The 22821-nt window shown below is 49.5% G+C and overlaps 1 protein-coding gene across 9 annotated transcripts in view; it reads left to right on the top strand.

Annotated features, from left to right (window-relative positions):
- Nucleotides 1-22821, top strand: part of PTBP3 (polypyrimidine tract binding protein 3) — a 1755480-nt gene that overhangs the window by 658281 nt on the left and 1074378 nt on the right. For all 9 annotated transcript variants that reach the window (XM_069630627.1, XM_069630630.1, XM_069630624.1 and 6 more), the window contains one exon: nucleotides 16167-16313. In XM_069630627.1, the coding sequence (XP_069486728.1) occupies nucleotides 16167-16313 (147 nt within the window). The remainder of the gene's footprint in view (nucleotides 1-16166; nucleotides 16314-22821) is intronic.

The following is a 22821-nucleotide window of genomic DNA, read 5'->3' as shown; positions in this document are numbered from 1 at the left end:
CCATCACTTTCAACGACGCTGCTGACACTAAAGCGCTAAACGAGATATACTTAGTAATCCAGGCTTGGATGGCACAGCATGAGCTCTGTCTTTAATGATGACAAGATGTAGCTCCTCCTCCTGGGCTCGACTAACAGGCTTAACAAACTTGACAGCTCCTTTAAATCATTTGTCATTGACGGTAACATCATTAAGGTTACGAATGACACCAAAACTCTAGGCATTTACCTGGACTCTGTCCTCACGAGACAAACTAATGCTGTTGCCTCAGCTTCAGCATACACATGCAAACCTATCACGGCATGTCGCCCATTTATTAATAAAGCCAATTGCATTCTCCTGGCCAGAATGCTAATCATGTCTAAGCTGGATTATTGCAACGCCCTCTATCTAGGGACCAGTCACCGTAACCTCAGTAAGCTCCAGGTTACCCAAAACAACGCCATTGGGGCCGCCCTGAGCTTCCCTAGAAACCAACATGTATCGGACAACCGCCGTAACTTGCGCTGGCTATCTGTTTCCCAAAGAGTCAGCCTCAAATCCTTGGCCCTCATTCACAAATGTCTGACTGATAATGCACCGCCCTACTTAGCCATTAGATCCTCGAGACATACTTCCAACCGACCACAAAGAACAGCCCAAATTCATTGCCTCGCCATCCACAGATTCAAACTACAGAAATCTGGCGGGGCCAGCTTCCCTGTACTGGCATCGAAGCTCTGGAATTCGATGCCCACCTTTCTTAGGCTTGAACCTGCCTTTAGCTTAATGAAATGCAAAGCTAAAGCATGGCTTTTTGACCAAGATGGAAACCACCTAGCAACCTTGCCTTAATAACCTTCACATTACATCCCAGATATGTCATTTTTTCCAGTACATATTGTAAAATGTTATCTTGATCGTAATGTCATATTTGTTAATGCTAAATCTTATTTGCTAAACCGGTTACTCTAGGTTTATCTGTAACACCTGCTGTCAACCTTTGTGCCTTCATAAATGACTATGTATGCTTAACTATGTATGCTTAACTTGCACTATAGATTTACCTGTAAATAACTATTTTCAAACTTGTTGTGCCTTTTATACCTAAACATGCTTGTATGACCCTTGTGTAATCTAAGACATGTGCCCAGATGCCTTAGGGCCAGGCGCGCTATATAAATAAAGAAATACAATACATCCCTAGGCTTTATCCAGAGGACCACTATGCCTACCCACTGCAAAGGATGCACACTTGACTAGATCGCAGATCATGATTGCCACATCACCACCAGTACAACCACTCCTTGTCCATGGTCGGATCACTTCATCATCCATTTTGCCATCGCACAGCCCACCAAACTCACAAACTCTCCTAATCTGCTACCACCAGACATGACAAGAAGTTCAAGGAAACTCACAAGAGAAAACATCCTGCCATTACTAAACACTCCTGCCCTCAAGCCACCATTTGAACCTAATCCCAACTCTATAGTGGATACATACGGGCCACCATAGGGGGCAACAGCTTCCCAGTAAAAGCTGCTTTGTTGTGGAATTCCTTGCCTCCAAACCTTAGAATTGACATGCCCTACCAGAATTTCCACTCACTGGTAGTCTCATGGTTGAAACTTGAGACCCACTAAGACTATGAAGTGCCCAGCGCCACCTGCACAAACTGTAACCGCGTGTGCCTTCCTGCTTACCTGCTTGTGGGCCTTCCTGTTCACCTGTATATAATGGCCTGCAGGCCTACTACTGATTTGCATTTAACTTTGGTGTATTTTAGTCTTGTATTATGTATATTCATTGTACTGTAACCAAGTTTAGAAAACTCTTGTAAAGGCTGCGCTCTGATACCCCCGGCTACGCTTGCGCATTATAAATAATAAAAACAAACAAACCTCATACTCTCTAAGGCAGTTAACACCATAGCCCCCCTAGCCTACCACAAAGCCAAAAAAGTCTGACGCTCCAACTCCTGGTTTACACCTAATCTACTCAAACTGCACTCCCAGAAGCGACAAGCCCAGCATACATGGCCGAAGGACCCAACTGACGCTTACAAAAATGAGTTCACCACAATTGCCAAACTCTACAAATCTGACACCATTGCTACGAAATCCAACTCCTTTTAACACTCGAATCAGCAGTGCTAACTCTGACTTAAAAAGAAATCTTCAATATTTACAGAACTTGAGGCACCAGCCCCACCTCCCACCACTCTAACCAAAGACGCATTGTGGTGTTCCGACGTCCAGGCTACATTACTAGGCAAATTCAATATCTTGAATACTAAAATTATCACTCAACAAGCCTTATTCAGCACCCAACCCTGTCCTACCATCACCGATTGCTCCCCCCTCACATCTATCACACAAACATGCACACAGTTCCACTTCAGACAGCTCTCTAAAACGGAAGTTCTCAACCTCATAAAAATCCTAAAGCCCACTAACTGCAAAGGTCCCATCTGCTCTGCTACTCTCATTAAAGAGTGTGCTGATATACTAGCACAGTCATAAATGCATAAATAAATGCGTCATTCGATAAGAGTATCATCCCAGTCAGCCTTAAAGAAGCCTGGGTCCTGCCTCTCCTAAGAAAGAAAAAAAGAAAACGCATTCAAACAAACTATTGTCACAGTCCCCTTCTTACTAAAAAATCCTAGGCCGCACAGCCTATCTGCAAATCCAACATTTCAAAATCCTAGGGATGCGCCAATCAGGTTTCCGCCCAGGCCATGAAACAGAATCCACCCTTCTCGATTTAAAAAAAAAAAAAAAAAAAAAAGTGACGAAATTGGAGACAAAGGTAATCCTGCACTGCTACTTCTTAGACCTGTCCGCAGCTTTCGACTTGGTTAACCACAAAATCCTTTGTAAACACCTCACCACCCACGCCAACTTCTCCACACCTGCCACTGCTTGGATTGCATCCTTTCTGGAAGGAAGGGTCATGAGGGTCTTTTCGAACACTGCACATTCCTCAACCTCGCCAATCATTTGCTGCATACCACAAGGGTCCTGCTCTGCTCCAACTCTATACAATATTTTCACAGGGCCTTTTTTCAACATCCTTGATTCATTAGGTATAGCCTACACAAACTATGTCGATGATACACAAATCTTGTTCCCCCTATCAGGCAACTAAACAGCCGACTCCACCCCCCTCAACAATATCTACTCGACCATACAAGCATGGATGGCAGCCAACCACTTCTGTCTTAAGTGATAAGACGGAAATTCTAGTTGTAGGTTTTCCAAATGCCCTGAAGTCCCTGGACAAACCGTACTCTGCCTTTAAGATGGATAACTGCACACTTTCCGTCTCACCAACAGTGAAGACCTTAGTCTACCTTGATGCCTCTCAACATGTCAAGGCAAGTAAGCGCCATTACCTCTTCAGCCGCCTACTCCACCAAGGTCCTGAGCGCAGCCAGACCCTTTCTGACCAAAGAAAACTGTCTTACTATTGCCCATACAATCATTGGCTCCAGGATTGACTACTATAATGTCCTATTCACAGGTACATCAGCAAATAATATACAAAGACTACAAGTGGTACATTGCAATGCCTTGAGAGTGCCTCTCCACATCCCTAAAGAGATCACATTTCTCAAGCTAGAAGAGAAGCACACTGGCTCCTCATACAGGAGCGCATCAAATTTAAAACTCTCTCAATCACCCACAAATGCTTATCCAACACAGCTCCCCCTACCTCACCTACAGAATCTCCCAAGGCACCTACCACCAGACCTACAAGGGACCCTTACACTGACCGCCTTGTTGTGTCCAAAGTCAAGAGATGTAAAGCAGGAGGTTCAAGCTTCCCATGCATTGCTGCAAAACTGTGTAACGACCTCCCTCCCTCCCTTGGAGCTGAGAAATCTTACTGGCTATTCCGCAAAGCACTCAAAACACAGCTCTTCGCATAATAAAGAACTGTATCTGTTGACCTCCTTCAGGTTCCAAGCAGAGTAGCACAAAATCTTCTGAGGTGGAACTACCAAGAAAACATTCCGAAAGGAGAACCTTTTTGGCAACCATAGCCAGAGATAACAGTAGTGACAGATGCCTCACTCACTGGGTGCGGAGCCCACACCAACAATATGACAATCAGCTGTCGTTGGTCTCCATTTGAATCCAAACTACACCAGTCTGTTGGAGCCGAGGGCATCAGATTAGCACTGGAGTCCTTTATGCCCTCTGTACGGGGAAAGAATATCCTGATAATGATAGACAACACATTGGCCATGTACTACCTCAACAAGAGAGGTGGTGCAGGGTCACTAACACTGTGCAGAGAAGCAATGCAGCTCTGGTTCTGGGCAATTCAAGAAGGAATCTCTCTATCAGCAGTTGACCAAGCCGGAGAGGAGAACACAGCGGCAGACGCGATGAGGAGGCAGAGCAGTGTCTCCCACGAGTGGGAGCTAGCTCAGGAAGTCCTTGGAGATCTTAGCCCTTTGGGGAACCCTTCAAGTTGATCTGTTTGCAACCAGTCTCAACCGGAAGTGCGAACTGTACTGCTCCAGGGAATTTCTCCCAAGAGGAGCTCCCGGGGACGCGTTCGTAATAGATTGGGAGTTTCCACTCCTGTACGCGTTTCCTCCAGTCTGTCATTCCTCACGTGATCAGGAGGTTAAAGTTCAGGAAGACCATGATCGTAATTGCTCTGAATTGCGCCAGGAGGATGTGGTACCTGGACCTTCTCCGCATGTCCATCTGCCCTCCAATACGTCTTCCACAATGAGAGGACCTTCTCTCGCGAGAGGAGGTTGGGTTCTTCATCCACTTGACCTTCACGCATGGTTTCTTAGAAATTGAGATATAAGGATTGGGACCTCTCGGACAATGTAATGGAGATTTTGCTTTTGGCCAAAAGGCCAGCAACGAAGCCTTTGTACCACTGCTGTTGGGACAAGTTCTGCAGCTGGTGCAGGGATAAGAGTGTAGAACCTTTCACATGCAGTACACCAATGGTGTTATCGTTCTTGCTACACATGGCTTATCTGGGGCTGCTCCAGGTTGGACAATTAAAGGGTCTCTGGCAGCGCTACCTATTTTCAAGCGCTCTTCTGAGGAGGTATCTTTCTTCAAGATTCCACTGGTCATATAATACTTGAAAGGATTGACAAATGCCTTTCCTCCGGTCCTTTTTCAAGTCCCGGTTTGGGATCTCAATCTAGTTCTAAAATTCCTAATGTGTGCTCCATTCAAGCCTATCCACTCTTGTCCATTAAGATTGCTGACTTTAAAGACCATTCTTTTAGTGGCCCTTATATCAGCCCGTAGGTTCAGTGAACTGCCAGCCTTGTCCTGCACGCCTCCTTTACACAGTGGTCCTCAAAGTTAAACCTACCTTTCTACCACTAATTGTGTCTTGAGTTTCATTTAAGTCAGATAATCATTCTACCTTCTTTGAATCCCCCACCTCATCCTGGAAAGGAACAAGAGAGGCTACACAGGCTTCACCCAAAACCTGCTCTTCTATATTTCCAGAATGTCTAAATTAAGACAGGACAATCAACTTTTTATTGGATATAGGGGCCATAAATTGGGTATGGCGGTGTGAAAACAAACCTTGTCTAGGTGGATTATCCTTGCAATCTCTGAATGCTACATGTTATGTGGAAACTATCCTCCTGAGGGTCTTGGGGCACATTCAACCAGGTGCATGGCTAGTTCCTCTACCTTACAGAGGGGAAGTCCGTATGCAGGATATGTGTGTGACAGCCACGGTTCCTATTTTTAACTATTCCCGATCCCTCTAACCCCTTACCTGCCCCCCACCCCTGAATTTCGATGAATTTTCCGAAATCATGTCCACGTAAAAAAGGCAGTCATAAAAATGCCTGTTGATGAAACAATGGCATACCAGTGGCCACATAGTCCTCAGTCCACACATTCACCAAGCACTATAGTCTGGAGTCTTCCTCAGGCCGGGATGGTGGTTTGGGAAGGCAGTGTTAACATTCTGTACACACAGGCTAATAGTAACTCCCAAATTCTAATTTGAAACTGAAAATTCGGACCCCCTCCAATACAAACACTGCTCTGGGAGTCTATTGTTAGGAAAGATTTCATCTGTGTGTAATTTTCTCTCCGTTTGTGCTGCCCACCCACCCCCCAAAACCTTTTGCTTTTGTTTGCCTATCCTATCCTGAGTTTTACCAGTAGAGCCTTCAGCTGCGTTCAACTGGGTTTTTGCTCACTTGTTATGCGGATACTGACACGTCCTTCAGACTGTCAGTACTGAGAAACTGTTTCCCTTAGTCTTCGACTATGTTGCCATTTCTTGGTAACTTTTTAACAGTGCACAATGTACCTTCCAGTACCCTGCGCTGGGGTCCTTCTTGTTTTATGGCCCTAGAGACCCTCAAAGGATTTTTTAGTGCTTGTACCAGTGTGCCTGGTATGAACTGGTGGCAGCAGTTACTTTTTGTAAGTGTTTTACTTCTTTTTACAGAATCACCTCACTTTTACCGCATTAGGTCGAAGACTGTGGCCAGGCCCGGAAATGACTGAGCCACAAAGTCTTTTGTTCTGTCCCATGGCCACTTTGTCCCTTGCCTTCACCCAGGTAGAGTAACCTGGGTTTTCCTTATTTGGGCATGCAGCCTCCTGCGAAAACAGATCTCTTTAGCGGGCTTCTGCCTGTAACGTGTGTGTGCCTAAGAAGCTAGTTGGGACTGTCTGGTCCCAATCCACACTACTGGTGCCAGAATGTCTGGAGTGCCTGAATGACTGGGACCACCGTGGACCGTGAATGGTCCATGACTGGGATGCCTGCATAAGAGTAGATTTTCGATTGGAAGTCCTCGATTTTGGCGTGAAGCTGGTCTTGGATAAGAGAAGGGGCTCTACATCCATTCCAGGTCGATCACCTGAGTTCTCCCGAACTACAGAAGGAGACCAGTATCCTGTGCGAAGAAACAGACTTGTGGAACCGCCGGAGACGCACTAAAAGGTTTTGGCACCCTTCGCCCTATACTGTCCAGTCGAACCCTGTTTTCTTCATCGATCAAGAAGGCCTGCCAGGGCGCTACGCCCCCCTTGGAGTAGTGAGAATAACTACTCTTAGTGCCCCTTGCTTACCCGCTGAATGAGCTCCTTTGGAAGTGTTCTTGGGCCATCCAGTGTACTGTCTACCCCGGAGTATCCTGCAGAATTGCTGCTTTCTAGTTGAAATCCGAGACTTGGGGCATTGTTTGCTTGTGGTTCTATGCCTCTCCTGACACATTTTGCAGGCTTAACCCCTCTAGGTCCCGAATTGGGAAAGTGCGTAACGTTGCACATATCTGTGATTACCACGTCACTACCTGTTGGTGACATTGCTTTAGGTGTCTTGCTGACCTGCTCTCCTATGCCCTGATGCCTGCTGCACCAGAATGTTCTTTGTATGGCCTTCAGAAGCGGAGAAAAGGCAACTGTCCAGTCACAGACGATGGTTCTATCACGCAGCCGCTGAGAGCCGGAGCGCTGTGAAACTGCAGGACTAGAACCTACTAACGGCCTCGGTTAAACTGACAAAGTTTACTCCGGACTGTGCCGAGGGTCAGTGAGTGCTTGCATCACTTACCGTTGGCCCCCTGGCACAACCAATCGTGAGTAAAAAAAGAAGAATATCCCTAAAAAGATATTCACTTTTGGCTGGGTTAGCCGGCGCTCCCTAGCTATTCTCACCTTTTGAAAACTGCTCTGCCGCCAAAGGCAAACACTAGTCGAATAGTGGGAACCAATTTTTCATCGCCTCAAGCCCATTCCCGACTTGCTACAGCTCTCCCAAGAAGACACGCTTTTTGTTCTGCCTGCGCATTTGTGCGTTTTTGCGCACAACTGAAATCTAGACCACAAGGCTCCCCACTTCTTAGGGCAGGACTCGAAAGTTAGGGAACGACTTCGAAGAATTGTCTAATGCTTCTAGTGTGTTAACTGACCCCTCTCTTTACAGGTTGTGGCTGTGTTTTGCGACTTTGTCACATTGGGAAACTTATTTCATATAGATTATTTAGTATAGTATTTTGTTTGGTAACTGTTTTATATAACTCAAGTTTACTTGTGTCAACGGTCCGGCCGACAATAAATGCATAGATATTTTTCAAATACACTTGTCTAAGAGTATTTTTTGGTTCGTTACTGTGTGTGCTCATTGTGGATTTCCGATCACTCTCCTCTCCTGACACTGTCTTAACCGCCTGCCAAGCTACCTAGATTGCTCTGGTTTGTCCAGAATGTTCCCCTGTTTCACTAAACCGAGGGTGGCCTCCTAAACTTAGAAATCCATCTTAACATCTGTCATAAGATTAGGAATACGTGGGAGAACACAATCCATTTGAAGAACAAGTTACTTACCCATGGTAACGTTTCAATTCGATCTTCCTCCCACATATTAGTCATCGCCCCTACCAGCCTACCCCGCAGTTGAATTTCCATGTTATTACAGTTTACACTCTTTCAGAGTGATTAGTTGTCCTGCATAGAATGAAAATCGGAACTGCAGCCAACGGTCGCTGCGCACTCTATATACCATTGATGATGTAGACACCGAGGCAGAGGCCCTCGAGGGACATCGAATCGACACGCAGCGCCCTCTACTGGAAAAACTGTTCTGAAGCAGCTAAAGCTGGATATGCAGATATCATAAGATGAGGAATACGTGGGAGGAACATCCAGTTAAAAGAACGTTACCACGGGTAAGTTACTTGTTCAATTTTCTAATCTCCCTTGGGGACTTCCCAACTCAATCCAACTCTGTGTTCTAATAGGGTTTTGGATAGTGCCTTGCACTTACTCTGGTTTGACTCGGTGTATCCTTGCAGGTCCACTCTCACTTCTCCTTCTACTCTGATTTCTTCCCGCACACTCCTCCCTCCTTTCTCCTGTCCCTTTAAAGTTTCACTCCTCCTGATCTTGCCTCCACTCTTTGTTACTACTTCTACTCAACTTCATTACTCTTTCTCTCCACTAATTCTGTCGAAGATGGACCCAGGCCTGTTTCTGGTCTGCGATTGCCTGGCTGCAGAAGACCACCACATAGTTCCTAACTCTTGCCTTTACTACCTGTGGAACTCGCCACCACGTTGCCTTGTTCTTTCCCTGAATCATGACCCGAATTAAATAAACTGCTTGGTTTCCTTTGTATCAACGCATGTGTGGCAGTTTCATGTAAAGAATGTGGGAATGCTTGTCCACAGCCTACAATAGTCATTTATAAATGCTACAAATAGCCCCACCAAGCCTTGTTCAGGCTGAGCTGCTTCCTCCTCTGTGTTCAATTTCTGAACTGGCTACTGTTAAGCCTCTTGCTCTGCCATTGTATGTAGCACAACCTTCGTCTCCCTCTGAATAAGGAATTTGCTCCACCTAAGAACCTCACATCACGCGCACACTATTCGATAAGAGCTGCGTCTGACAGTGTACCAAACCACCCCTCATGTTTTCAATCCAGAACCACGATCCACAAAGTGCCAGAGCCTTTTTTCTTGCATGGACATACCCCAGGCAGAAGACAACTCTTGGCACTCAATGCCGCCGCGTTGCGCTGCCGCACACCTTTGTGGCATCTCCAGGGGTGGGCTGGGAACCAAAAGGGGCCCTGAAAAAAGTTTTCAAAGTGGTCCCCTATTATACATTTTCAGCAAGCCCAACCCTTTTCCTATGAACATTTGAAAATAAAATAGATTAGCGCACAAGAGTTCCGGGGTGTAGAGGCCTACGGGTATTCTCCAGAGTTCCCTATAGGCTAGGCCTCCCCTGGGCATCTCCCGTCCTCTTACCTTCGCCTATGCCAAACATACAGTGAGTGCCTGTAGTTGGAGCTGCGCCAAATGGGAGCAGTAACAAGAGGGCTTCCTGGATACACTCAACATAACGGACTGCATGGTCTAGGGTTCATTGGAGGGACATGGACAACCGTAAAATGGCGTTCCCGGAGTAGAAAGATGCCGGCCTGAATTCTGCCACTCACTGAGCAATGTCATGAGTCCTGAAATTGCTTTTTTTCCTGTTTGAGAAAAGGTGACTGATTACTTAAGTTCATCACTAAATTATAAGTCACTCATTGTAGTGACTAGCGTACTCTTAGTCCATAGTCCCCTTTCCTCCATACTGTATGGGTGTCCCTTCCAAGGGACGCCAGACGGAACCTTTTTCACCAGAAAAAAACATCTTCCCCTTTAAATTTGGGGGCGCGGCACAGGGAGCATGCACTGCCCTGACTCCACCCTCGGGCGTCACACCTCAGTCCCCATTGAGGCGTCGACAATAGATTAACATTGCCTAATGACACCAGTATTATTAGTGGGGGTTGGTGGGACGTATGGAGGAAAGGGGACTGCGGACTAAGAGTTAGTCACTACGGTGATTGACTTATAATTACTCTTACGTCCCGTCCCCTTTCCTCCATACTGTATGGGTGATTACAACTGATGGTAGCCCCAGGGTGGAGAGGAGACTCTCCTTAAGCAAATAGGTACCTGAGAACCCCCTGTCCGAAATCGGCATCAGATCGAGACCGGCGTCCAAACAGTAATGCTTGCAGAAAGCCGAGGGAGGGGCCCAAGTGGCCGCCCTGCTTATGACTTGTCAAGGGACATGGCGTTGGAATGCGATGGCCGTTGCCTTGGCCCTGACTGCGTGGGCATGCATGTTGGCCGGGAGCGGCTTGTGCTGGCCCTCATACGCTTCTTTGATGGCAGAGACCATCCAGCGGGAGATGGAGGCCTTCGAGGCCTGATAGCCTGGCCTCGAGCCGCCGAACGTGACGAACAGGGGGTCCGACTTGCGGAAGCCCTTGGTCCTGTCCAAGTAAAATTTTAGGCCACGCCTGATATCCAGGCAGTGCGACACTCTCTGTGCTTCATCCTTGGGATCGGGAAAGAACGTGGGAATGACTATTTCCTTGTTTGAGTGAAATGCAGATGGAACCTTGGGCCGAAATGCCGGGTGCGTCTGCATGACTACCTTGTCCTTGTGACCTCGTCTTTGTGAAAGGTGGTATATGGTTCAGAGGCGACCAGTGCCTGAATCTCGCTGACTCTGCAAGCCGAGGTAAGACCGACTAATAAGGCTGTCTTGATGTTGACCAGCCTAATGTCCACAGACGCCATTGGCACGAATGGTTTGTGCGCCAGGGCGCCCAAGACACCATTAAGGTCCCACACAAGGTGCAGTCTTTTGACGGGCGGGTAGAGCCTAGCGAGACCCGTCAGATGTTTCTTGATGATGGGGTTGGAGGAGGAAAACAATGCCTTCCCCTGAGTTCCTGTAAGCCCCAATGGCTGCAAGGTATGTTCGGCAGTTGTCGACCTGTACTCCTGAATGAGCAAGGTGCGCCAAAAAGCAGAGCACGTCGTCCAAATTGCAGGCCAAGGGGTCAATTCCCTTGGAGTCGGCCCACTGGCAGAACCTGGTCCATTTGCTCTTGTACTGGGCCCTGGTGGCTTTGCTCCTTGCGCCCCGTATGATCTCCTGATTGGCCTGTGAGAGGCTTAGGTGCCGGAGTGTTACCTGCTCAGGTACCACGCTGTGAGGGCTAGTTTCCCTGGCACGAGTAGGATGTTTCTGCCACCCTGCTGTGCCAGAAAATGTGCTGGGCCCATCGGTGTATAGGTGGCACCTCCGAGAGGCTGAGGAGCTCCGAAAACCATGGCCTGGCCGGCCACCATGTAGCCATCAGAATGATGAGTCGGTGAGACTCCGTGATCTTGCAAATTACTCTATGTATCAGAGGAGTGGGCGGAAAGGCGTAGGCTTTCATGTCGGTCCACTGTAGGTGAAATGCGTCGCGAACGAGCCAGGGCCCTGCCCTTGCCACGATGTGAACTGGGGGCACTTCTTGTTGTGCCAGGTGGTAAAGAGATCCACGTGGGGATGACCCCACCTGTTGAAGATCTCCTGAGTAACGAGGTTGTTTGGCTGCCACTCGTAATTGCCCGCTCCCAGCCTGCTGAGCCTGTCCGCTTCCGGGTTGGATTCCCCCCGGGTGGTGGACTGCCGATAGGTACATTTCGTTTTCCAAGGCCCATTCCAACATGCTGATCGCCAGTCTGCACAGAGGAGGGGGATCTGGTGTCTCCCTGCTTGTTGACGTAGTACATGCTGGTCGAGTTGTCTGTCTGGATGAGAACAACCTTGCCCTTGAGAAGTGGGAGGAATGCTCCGAGCGCTAGCCAGATGGCGTTCAGGTCCAACCAATTGATATGGTATTCCTGCTCCTGTCGAGTCCAGGTGCTGTGGACCGAGAGATCATCCAGGGTGGCTCCCCAGCCCTTGAGCGAGGAGTCTATGGTGATGGTGGCCTGCAGAGAGGGCGGCCGAAAGGGCTTGCCCGTCCATAGGTTGCAGTCCATGGACCACCACGTTGGGTCCGGGTGGAGAGATGGAGGAACGTTGATCATCTCGGATTGCGAATCCCGCTCCTGATTCCATGAGGCCGCTAAGTGCAGCTGAATCCTTCTCTACCTTAGTCTTGTGTGCAGCACGGCTAACAGAACTGCCGCTAGTAGACCAAGGAGATGTTGGTACCACCATGCTGAGGTCACTTCTCTGCTCAGGAAGTGGGCGGTGGCCCTCTTGATGGCCGAGCTCTTGTCTTCCGATGGGAAAACCCTCTTGGGGCACGTGTCCCAAATGAGTTCCAGGAATGTCAGTCTGCGTAGGGAGCAGCTGTGACTTCTTGAGGTTGAGCGAGAAGCCCAGGTCGTGCAGTGTGTTCATAAAGGGCATGGGACGAGTGGTGAACCGCCTCAGGAGATGTCGCCCTGACAAGTCAGTCGTCGAGGTATGGGTAGATGTCGAGGCCCTTTCGCTCTGAGGAGGGCCGCTACAGCGTTCATGAGCCTGGTAAAGACCCTGGGGGCCGAGTTGAGGCCAAACGGAAGGAATTTGTATTGGAAACGGTAGACCATGATTCTGAACCGTAGGAAAGAATGATGGGGCTGCCAAATTGGGACGTGTAGGTACACGTCTGTCAGGTCTAGGGAGCACATCCAGTCTCCCTTGTCCAATGTGTCTGCTATTGAATTTTTGCAGGGGTAAGGAGAGGTTGAGGGTGGAAAGGTCCAGCACAACTCTCAGGCCCGCCTGGTGGTTCTTCTGAATGGCGAAAATCCTGGTGTAGAAGCCAAAGCCTCTCTGGGAGGCTGGAACTTCCTCCACTGCCTGGCTTTCTACGAGCGACCGGATCTCCACCAAAAGAGTTGCTTTACCAACCTGTGGGAGTGGAGTGGAGGCTGGGATGGGTAGGCGGTACCCCGTGGATACTACAGAGAGGATCCAGGGGTCCGCAAAATTCTGGCACCAGAAATGTGCATGGAGAGCAAGCCTGCCCCCGACCGGAGACACGTGGACCCGAAGGGACGTGTGATGCCTTCTTTTTCTCTGAGGCTGAGGCGGGGGACTGGAAAAAGCCCTTACTCTCCTCCCCTCCCCCTTTTTGTTTACGTCGTTTCTGAGATGGCGAGCAGTCCGGCTGCCCGGATCTGCGTTCCTGGAAGCCGCGGAACCCTCCATATGTACGACCCTTCTCTGAGCGCTGCTGAGATTGGGTGTGAGATTTGGGCATGGTCTTTGTAAGAATGGACAAGGACTTTGCCGTTTGTGAGCTGTTCTCCTTTTTTGTCCAGCTCTTCGTCCGTAGAAGAGGCCCCCCCCCCTCGAACGGTAGATCTAGGATGCACTCCTGGACATCCGGGTTGAATTCCGTCGCCCGGAGCCAGGCTACGCGCCTCATGTCTGTGGCAATGCAGATGGCACTGCCCGAGGTATCGATATGTGCCCCTGTGGATTCCATGAGGTCATGCGCCACGAGCTTGGCCTTCGCTAGCCCCACCTTAAAGCGTGATTTGCATTGGAAGGGGAATTCCGGTAGTTGCGGCATCCAACATGGCATCTGTGTTGGCCTGACACAGGTCCAAGGAGGCGTTGGAGTAGATATTCTTGCCGTAAACCTCCAAGATCATCTCCTCCTTGCCTAGCAGCGCCGTAGAGGAGGAGGCTGAGGACGACTGTGGCTTGGAGTAAAGTGATGCCACAGCGATCACTGAGGAGTGTGGCTGAGGATGAGTCGAGAGCAAGAGTGTGTCCCCCTCCATCTGCCTGCACTTGGCTTCCAGGCGTCGGTTGACCGGCTGGACTGAGTAGGGCTTGAGCCAACCCTTCTTGGCCAGGGAGACTACATCGGTTTGCAGTGGAATCCCCGTGTTGGTAGAGGGGCGTCTTGTGAAGACTTCAGCCAGAAACCCCTCTGCCGGCTGTTCAACCTCAGGCTGAGGGAGGCCTAGGTACTCGGCCAGGCCAGCAAGACGTTCATGGAAGGCCCTGGCTGAGGATGGCGTGTCGGGATCCTCCTCGTCCGTGGCCTGCCGATCGGGAGGATCTTGTGGAGTAGGAGGGGTAGATGGATCCAGAGGCTAGGGTACAGAGACTGCAGCCGGTGGCTGAGGAGGTTGTGGATTTGGCTGTGGAGCCGGAGGAGGCGGCTGCACCGGGGTCAGAGATCCCGATGGAGGCGCCTGTGGCGCCGTTAGCATGGCGGGGAGGACTTCCCTGACTGCGTCCTTGATTATAACCCCCCATCTGAGGAGACCTCATGAGGCCGAGTAATTTGTTGAAGAGCGCCTCCTCACTGGCCGAAGAGGTGGCAGGGGGTACCGACAGGGTAGCGGGGGACTGCTGGAGCCGCTGCGTACCCATTCCGTATGGATGCAAGGGAAAGTTGCCCTGCGCATATGAAGGGTAGACTTTAGGCCACGTTCCTGGTTGAGGCCAGTCCCACCTCGACACTCGTTCGTCGCCAAATTCGTAGAATGGCATCGGACGGGTGCTCCTGTCTGGCATGGCGTCCATCTTGTCGAGTTGCCTGCCACGTGCCTGCGACGTGTTGCCCAGCCCGCTGGGTTCAGCCTGGTTCAAGACTCTCGCGTGTGGATCACGAGGCCTACCCTGCTCCACGAGCCTCGGCCCGGTAGGTGTGACACCCTCGAACCTGGGGTTGGTAGAGCTGCGTTTAGGCGCCCCCTCAGACGTATTGCTGGTGTCGGGGTGTAGACCCGGTACAAGAACCTTCTGGTCCCTCGAGATTCCATCTGGGAGGATCCGAGGACCCCTCGACCCGAAGGCCGGTAGCTGTAGCAACCTCAGTGTACGTGACGTTGGAAGGACCTGGTCGGTCCCTCCCGCTCAGGAGAGTCCCTGGGAAGGAGTCTCCCTTGTGAGGTGCGTTCAAAAATATTGGCCCTACCTTGGACCTGGGCCGATGCTTCACGAAGTTCTTGAGATCCTCTGGAGGTGACTTCTGGAAGAGCTCCCTCCACCTGGCTAGTCTGTTCTTCAGCGCCTTCGAGGACAGCGAGTCACACGCCGAACATGATTGCCAACCATGGTCTGGGCCAAGGCAACATGGGCAGAGGGCGTGGGGGGGGGGGGTCTGAAGTTGGGAAGGGCCCATTGCAGGATGGACACCTGCTGAACCCTGTAGGAGTTGCCATGCGCCGGGAGGAGCGTGGCTCCTGAGGACCGAGTACCTGAATGATAAAAAGACAAAGAGGAGAAGTATCTGCGCGTGGAATTTCATGGCCGAAGCCAAACCCAGGAGCGCTGGTGAATTCGGTCCGTTCCCGTTGATGTGCAAAAGGGGACTGGGGTGTGGCGCAGGAGGGCGTATTTAGGGCATTGCATGCTCCCTGGGCCGCGCCCCGCGTGCCTCTAAGTTTAAAGGGGAAGACGTTTTTTTCTGGTGAAAAAGGTTCCGTCTCCTGTCCCTTGGAAGGGATGCCCATACAGTATGGAGGAAAAGGGACAGGACTAAGGTCTGCAATTCAGGCCGCTAGAGGGCTGCTGTCTTTTTCAACACAGAAAAATGAAATATTGTAGGTCTATAGAGCCTTCCTTCATTACAAGTAGTGCATTTTTAACGTTTGGTTTTATGCTTCACTTTTCACCCTGCAGTCGTACTAAAGCTAGATAAGAACATCTTTGTATACAAATGTTTATGAATATAGGAGCTGTCTAGAATAATGTACTTTGCCGAACGATAAGTAAATTGCTTCCTGGATGCCACTCTGTTTCAACCCTCTTAATAGGTAATTTCATTTCGCGTGGGTGCGTTTGCGCATAAACAAGTCATTTCTTTGCTGCAAAAGATGGGCATTGAAAATTACCCTATTTCTCATGTTTTTGCAGGCTTTCTTAGAAATGGCTTCGGAAGAAGCTGCTGTTACCATGGTGAATTACTACACTCCCGTCACTCCTCATCTCCGCAGCCAGCCTGTCTACATTCAGTATTCTAATCACAGGGAACTTAAGACCGACAATTTGCCTAATCAGGGTGTAAGTATGCTTGCAAACTCCATTTTGTCAAAGGAATCATGACCTTAAAATAATGTTAAACATTTTTGCATGTGTCATCTGGGCTTTTGTTGTGGACTTCTGGTGAATCTAAAAAAAATATATATCATATAGGATAAAGCCCATGTAGAGTTTTGCACGTTTTGTAAATACCAATGTTTAACGGCTCATTTGAGAGCATCAGCACTGTAATAAATGGCTTTGTATTCTGCAGTCGTAAATCTTTGAAAGATTTTGCATGTGCAAAACATTACATGAATGGATTTTTGAACCTGGTCTCAGGAGGGTAATAAGTTATACGTTTGGGACCATATTATGCAAGGAGCACAGCCCCTGTGTTCTGCCGGCACATGGCATAGCCCCATTGCACCACCTTGCATAGAGAACACATACTCGTGGAGAGTACACCTGCCTTTGTCCAGTGTCTGCTGTACACTGGCAGAGGGACTGTCAACCACCCACTACTATAGTGTGTCAGTCTAAGCAACTCGTCTGTATTTGGGGACATGGAGGATGAGGTCCTGCTGGAGCGAAGTTTATCCTTGATATAAGAATCCTCCGTAAAATTTGTAGCCTAATTTGCAAAGGTCAGTACTTTAAATATGGAAATGTTCTTATGTAAATGCCACTGCAACAGATGTCTGACAGTGCATTTCATGTTTTAAAAGGGGTTGTATGGCCCCTTCGATAATATAAAAGCATGTTGGGCATACAGAAAAACATAGTAAAAATTGGTATGTGGTTTGTTTCCAGTGCACTTTACATACAGCCCGGGTCATTGGACTGAACCAATTAAATCCTTTTGTTGCATAGATTCTTCCATGGTTGATCTGATGTGTGCCAGTGTGTCTGTCCCCTGCATGGGTCGTTTGTGTGTTATACTGGTCTGTGGGTTGAGAAGCTCTGGAAAACCTTTGATGAAGGAAGTTTCCAGGAAAATAAATACATCTCCAAGCTGTGAAACTGTAGTCCTGAATTGCAGAAAAAAGCAATGGCAAATGAGTGTTGATTTGATTAGAGCTTTGTGTAGTTTCCTGTCATGCAATACACCTTTCATGCGCTGCAAAGCTGCAGGCTGGTGATGCCGGTTATCAATCCACCCTGTAACCTACCCAACCTTTTTACACTGTGCCTATCAATGTCACTTACCAATGTTCTGCGAAAGCAGACTTTGTTTGTGGAACTGTTTTATCTTATGGGCCGTGGTGGAACTGTAAAAAGATGTGTAGAGCTGTGACCTGACCGAGATGGGGGTTGTGGGGGGGATTTGTAGTGGGGCAGGTAGATAGATGACCAAGTGAGTGGGATGAACCAAATCAAATGAGTTTTACCTGGATTGCTTTACAATTTTGTTCTCATCAGTTAAAGATTTCAGTTTAGATGCAACTTTGATGGCTTTTTGAGGTTTTCCTCATGCACAGTCTGGACATTCTAGAAATGCACTGGAGGTGTGACAGTTTCGTTTTTTCTTGAATTATCAACCCAAGCATTTTATTGTACAACAGTCACAAATGCCTTCAATATGTAATAGTTAATGCGTAAAGAAAACTATTGGTACAGTTGCCTCTGCTAAAAAAAAAAGTAAATTCAGTGGGGGGGTGGGAGGAATCCTCACTTTTAATGTGACATAATAATTTCGTCAATTGTGCCAGTTTACTGGCTCCAGGAGATGCTGAATGAGACGTTACTTGTTAAGGAATAGTTGTGCTCAATGTGAGCTATAAATGTATCCACCTTTAATTCACCATTATATTAGTTATGTAATGTCCAACACTCGTGAAAGAGTATTAGTTTGCTGGGTCCTATATATATATATATCTATCTATATCTATATCTATCTGGGTCATTACCCACTTTGGGATAGGCTTATGGTTGACCTCTAATCAGGTTCTGATATTAGCCTTGACTATATTACTGGAAATCATTTTTGCCGAGCTGGAAAAGATTGTGCACTAGGGGGAGCGAGACTGGCGTGAAATTTGGGGCAGTGCTTGAAACTAAGGTGTAATTGGATATAACTTCTGTAAGCTTGTCTCGTTTGAGAAGTCTATGTAAACGTATGTTCCATTAGGTAAACACTTGATTTCTCTGTGGTTCTGTTTCTGTTTTTAATGTACATCTTGTTCCTTTTAATGTATGAGTTTGAAACATGGTGTGAAAGTTTTAATTGTAAACTGGTAAACACTTGATTTTAAATTTTAAAAGAATTGAAAGGGAAAACACAATATTCCGCTTTGGGCAGAGCAAGCGCCCCCTGAACATCCCTCAACAATCACAGGTGCTAGAAAGCAGCTCATAAGAGGGACTCATACATTTGTTTGCCGTTTAGTAGCTCAACAGGAGCTCAAGGTAAGTAATTGGCATTAAAGAGTCTGTGACAATGGTTGCAAAAGATGGAACTTTCAAAAGTTTTTTTAAAAAGTAGTGCTTTTCAGTTCCCTTTAGTACTCTTACGTCCTGTCCCCATTCCTCCATACTGCATGGGCGTCCCTTCCAAGGGATGGGAGACGGAGCCTTTTTCACCAGAAAAAATCTTCTTCCCCTTTAAATTTAGAGGCGCGCAGGGGTGCGGCCCAGTGAGCATGCGCTGCCCTGACTCCGCCCTCCGGCGCCACACCTTGGTCCCCTTTTCCGCGCCAACGGGGCGAATTCACCATTGTTCCTGGGTTTGGCTTCGGCCATGTAATTCCATGCGCGGATACTTCTTCTTTGTCTTTTTTTGTCTTTTTATCATTCAGGTACTCGGTCCTCAGGCGCCACGCTGCTCCCCGGCGCATGTCGAATTACACAGGATTCAGCAGGTGTCCATCCTGCAACAGGCTCTTCCCAACTTCAGACCCCCAAGCCCTCTGCCTATGTTGCCTTGGCCCAGACCACGGTTGGCAACCTTGTTCAGCTTGTGGCTCGCTGTCGTCGAAAGCATTAAAGAACAGACTAGCCAGGTAGCGGGAGCGTTTCCAGACGTCGCCTCCAGAGGACCTCAAGAACTTCATGAAACAGCGAGCCAGGCCCATGTAAGGGCCAATATTTTCCATCACACCCCGCAAAGGAGACTCCTTCCCAAGGACTCTCCTGCGTGGGAGGGACCGTTCAGGTCCTTGTACCAGCACGTGCACAGAGGCTGCTTCAGCTACCGGCCCTCAAGCCGAGGGATCCTCCCGGTGGTAGTGTTGAGGGACCGGAAGGTTCTTGTACCGGATTGTCATCCAAGGGGCTCTGCCCTTGTACCGGTAATACGGCTGAGGGGTTACGCCCTAGTACCGGCAATGTGTACGAGGGGGTGCCTAAATGCAGATCTACCGACCCCCGGGTCGAGGGTGTCGCACCTACCGGGCCTGGGCCCGAGGACCAGGGTAGGCCTTGTGATCCACATACAAGAGTCCAGGAGGAGGCTGGGCCCAGCGAGCCAAGCAACACATCGCAGTCACGTGGCAGGCAGCTCGACTAGATGGCCGCCGCGCCACACAGAGGCACCCGTCCGATGCTATTCCAGGAGTTCGGCGAAGAACGAGTGTCGAGGTGGGACTGGCCTCAACCAGGTACGTGGCCGACAGCCTTTCCTTCTTATGTGCAGGACAGCTTCGCACTACGTCCTTACAGGCAGGATAAACAGCGGCTCCAGCAGCTCTCGACTACCCCATCAGTACCCTCTAACCCCCCTCAGAACAGTGAAGAGGGGTTCTTCAAGAGGTTCCTCAGGCTCACAGTCACCTCGGATGGGGGTTATCCTCAAGGACGCCATCAGGGAAGTCCTCCCGACTATTCTAGCAGCACCACAAGCGCCTCCGCCGACACCCCCGGCCCCGGTGCAGCCACTGGTCCCGGCTCCCCAGCTGACTCCTCGGGCGGTTCCGTACCAGCCTCTGCTGCCTCCTCAATCCCCAGCTGCGGTCCCTGTGCCCCAGCCTCTGGCTCCAACTACTACTCCACCTCTGCAGCATCCTCCTGATCCGCAGGACATGGATGATGATGAGGAGGATCCGGACACACCATCCTCAGCCAGTGCCTTCCACGAACGTCTCGCTGGGCTGGCGGAATACCTGGGCCTCCCCCAGCCTGAGCTTGAGCAGCCGGCAGAGGGGGTTCTGGCTGAAGTCCTCACGCGACGGCCCTCTGCCAAAACAAGGATTCCTCTGCAGACCGATGTCTCCCTGGCCAAGAAGGGTTGTCTTAAGCCGCACTCGGCCCAGCCGGTCATTCGATGCCTGGACGCCAAGTACAGGCAGATGGAAAGGGATACACTCTTGCTCTCGGCCCATACTCGGCCACACTGCTCGGTAATCGCTGTGGTATCACTATACTCCAAGCCTCAGTTGTCCTCAGCTTCCTCCTCTGCGGCTCTACTAAGCAAGGAGGATATGATCTTGGAGGCGTACGGAAAGAAATTCTATTCCAATTCGGCACTGCACCTTCGTCAAGCAGATGCTGATGCCATGCTGGCTGCCGCTAACCAGAGGTTATGGCGGGAAATTGCAGACTTCCTGCCGTAACTCGCTACGCAGAGTCAATCACGTTTTAAGGCGGGGCTGGTAGAGGCCAAGCTCGTGAAGCACCGTGGCCCATATCGATACCTCTGGCTGTGCCATCTGTATCGCCACGGACATGAGAAGGACGGCCTGGCTCTGGGCCACGGAATTTAACCCAGACGTCCAGGAACGCATATTGGATCAACCGTTCGAGGGAGGAGGCCTCTTCCACTCCACCACGGACGAGGAGCTGAAAAAAAGAAAAACCGCTCACAAACGGCCAAGTCTTTATCCATCTTGACAAAGACCACGCCAAAGTCGAACACCCAGTCACAGCAGCACTCCCACAGGGTGCGTACGTGTGGAGGGTTCCGCGGCTTCCAGGAAAGGAGATCCAAGCAGCCGGACAACTCGCCGTCTCAGAACCTGCGCAAGCAACAAAAAGGGGGTGGCACGGGGTAGTAAGGGCTTTTTCCAGTCCCTCTCCTCCGCAAGATCTTCAGAGGGAAAGAAGGCATGAAACTCCCCTTCGGGTCCATGTGTCTCCAGTGGGGAGAAGGCTTGCTCTCCATGCACATTTCTAGCGCCAGTGTTTGACGGACCCCTGGATCCTCTCTGTAGTATCCACAGGGTACCGCCTACCCATCCCAGCCTCTCCTTCCTCCAATCCCTCAAGTTTATATTTTCTATTTGTATTATTACATTTTTATATATAGCGCTTTACGCCAAAGCGATTAACAAGAGGACAATAGAGAATACAATAAGCATTGAAAAACAACATGTGAATCAAGTAACAGAAAGCAATACATGCAACTATTTACAACAGATTACTTGAATGCAGTGGTGTAACATGAGTGGTGGAGGACTGTAGTGAGAGAAGCAACAAGGAGTAAGGATCAGTAGTAGGATAGAAACGAGAAAAGTTGGGGCAGCAACTCTTCTGGCGGAGATCTGGTCGCTCATAAAGAGCCAGGCAGTGGAGGAAGTCCCAGCCTCCCAGCGAGGCTTGGACTTTCATTCCAGGATTTTCGCCATTCAGAAGAAGAACCAGGCGGGCCTGAGTGTTGTGCTGGACCTTACCACCCGCAACCTCTCCTTACCCATACAAAAATTGAAGATGGTAACGCCAGCTTTTATAGCGGAGACATTGTGCAAGGGAGATTAGATGTGCTCCCTGGATCTGAAGGATGCGTACTTACACGTCTCAATTTGGCAGCCCCATCATTCTTTCCTACGGTTCAGGATCATGGGCTACCATTTTCAATACAAGGTCCTTCCTTTTGGCCTCAACTCGGCCCCCAAGGTCTTTACCAGGCTCATGAATATGGTGGCTGCCCTCCTCTGAGCACAGGGCCTCCACATCTACCCATACCTCGGTGACTGGCTTGTCAGGGCTACATCTCAAGAAGCAGTTCACCACTCTTCCCATGCCATTATGAACACACTGCATGATCTAGGCTTCTCGCTCAATCTCAAGAAGTCGCAGCTGCACCCCACGCAGACTCTGAAATTCTTGGACCTCATCTGGGACACGTGCTCCGAGAAGGTATTTACGTTAGAGGACAAGATCTCAGCCATCAAGAGGGCCACCACCCACTTTCTCTGCAGAGAGGTGACCTCGGCATGGTGGTACCATCGTCTCCTTGGTCTCTTGGTCCTATTAGCCGTCTCACCCATGAGATTGAGAAGGATTCAGCTGCACTTCGCGGTCTCATGGAACCAATCCGAGATGATCAACGTTCCTCCATCTCTCCACCCGGACCTAACATGGTGGTCCAGGGACTGCAACCTACGGACGGGCAAGCCCTTTTGGCCGCCCACCTTGCAGGCCACCATCACCAGAGACTCCTCGCTCCAGGGCTGGGGAGCGACCCTGGACGGTCTCTTGGTCCACGGCACTTGGACTCGACAGGAGCTGGAATACCACATCAATTGGTTGGAGCTGAACGCCATCTGGCTAGTGCTCAGAGCATTCCTACCACTTCTCAGGGGCAAGGGTGTACTCCTCCAGACGGACAACTCGA

This window comes from Ambystoma mexicanum, chromosome 6q (assembly GCF_040938575.1).
Source record: "Ambystoma mexicanum isolate Mex_15411 chromosome 6q, UKY_AmexF1_1, whole genome shotgun sequence".
NCBI lineage: Eukaryota > Metazoa > Chordata > Amphibia > Caudata > Ambystomatidae > Ambystoma > Ambystoma mexicanum.
This window is presented reverse-complemented; position numbering and strand designations above follow the sequence as displayed.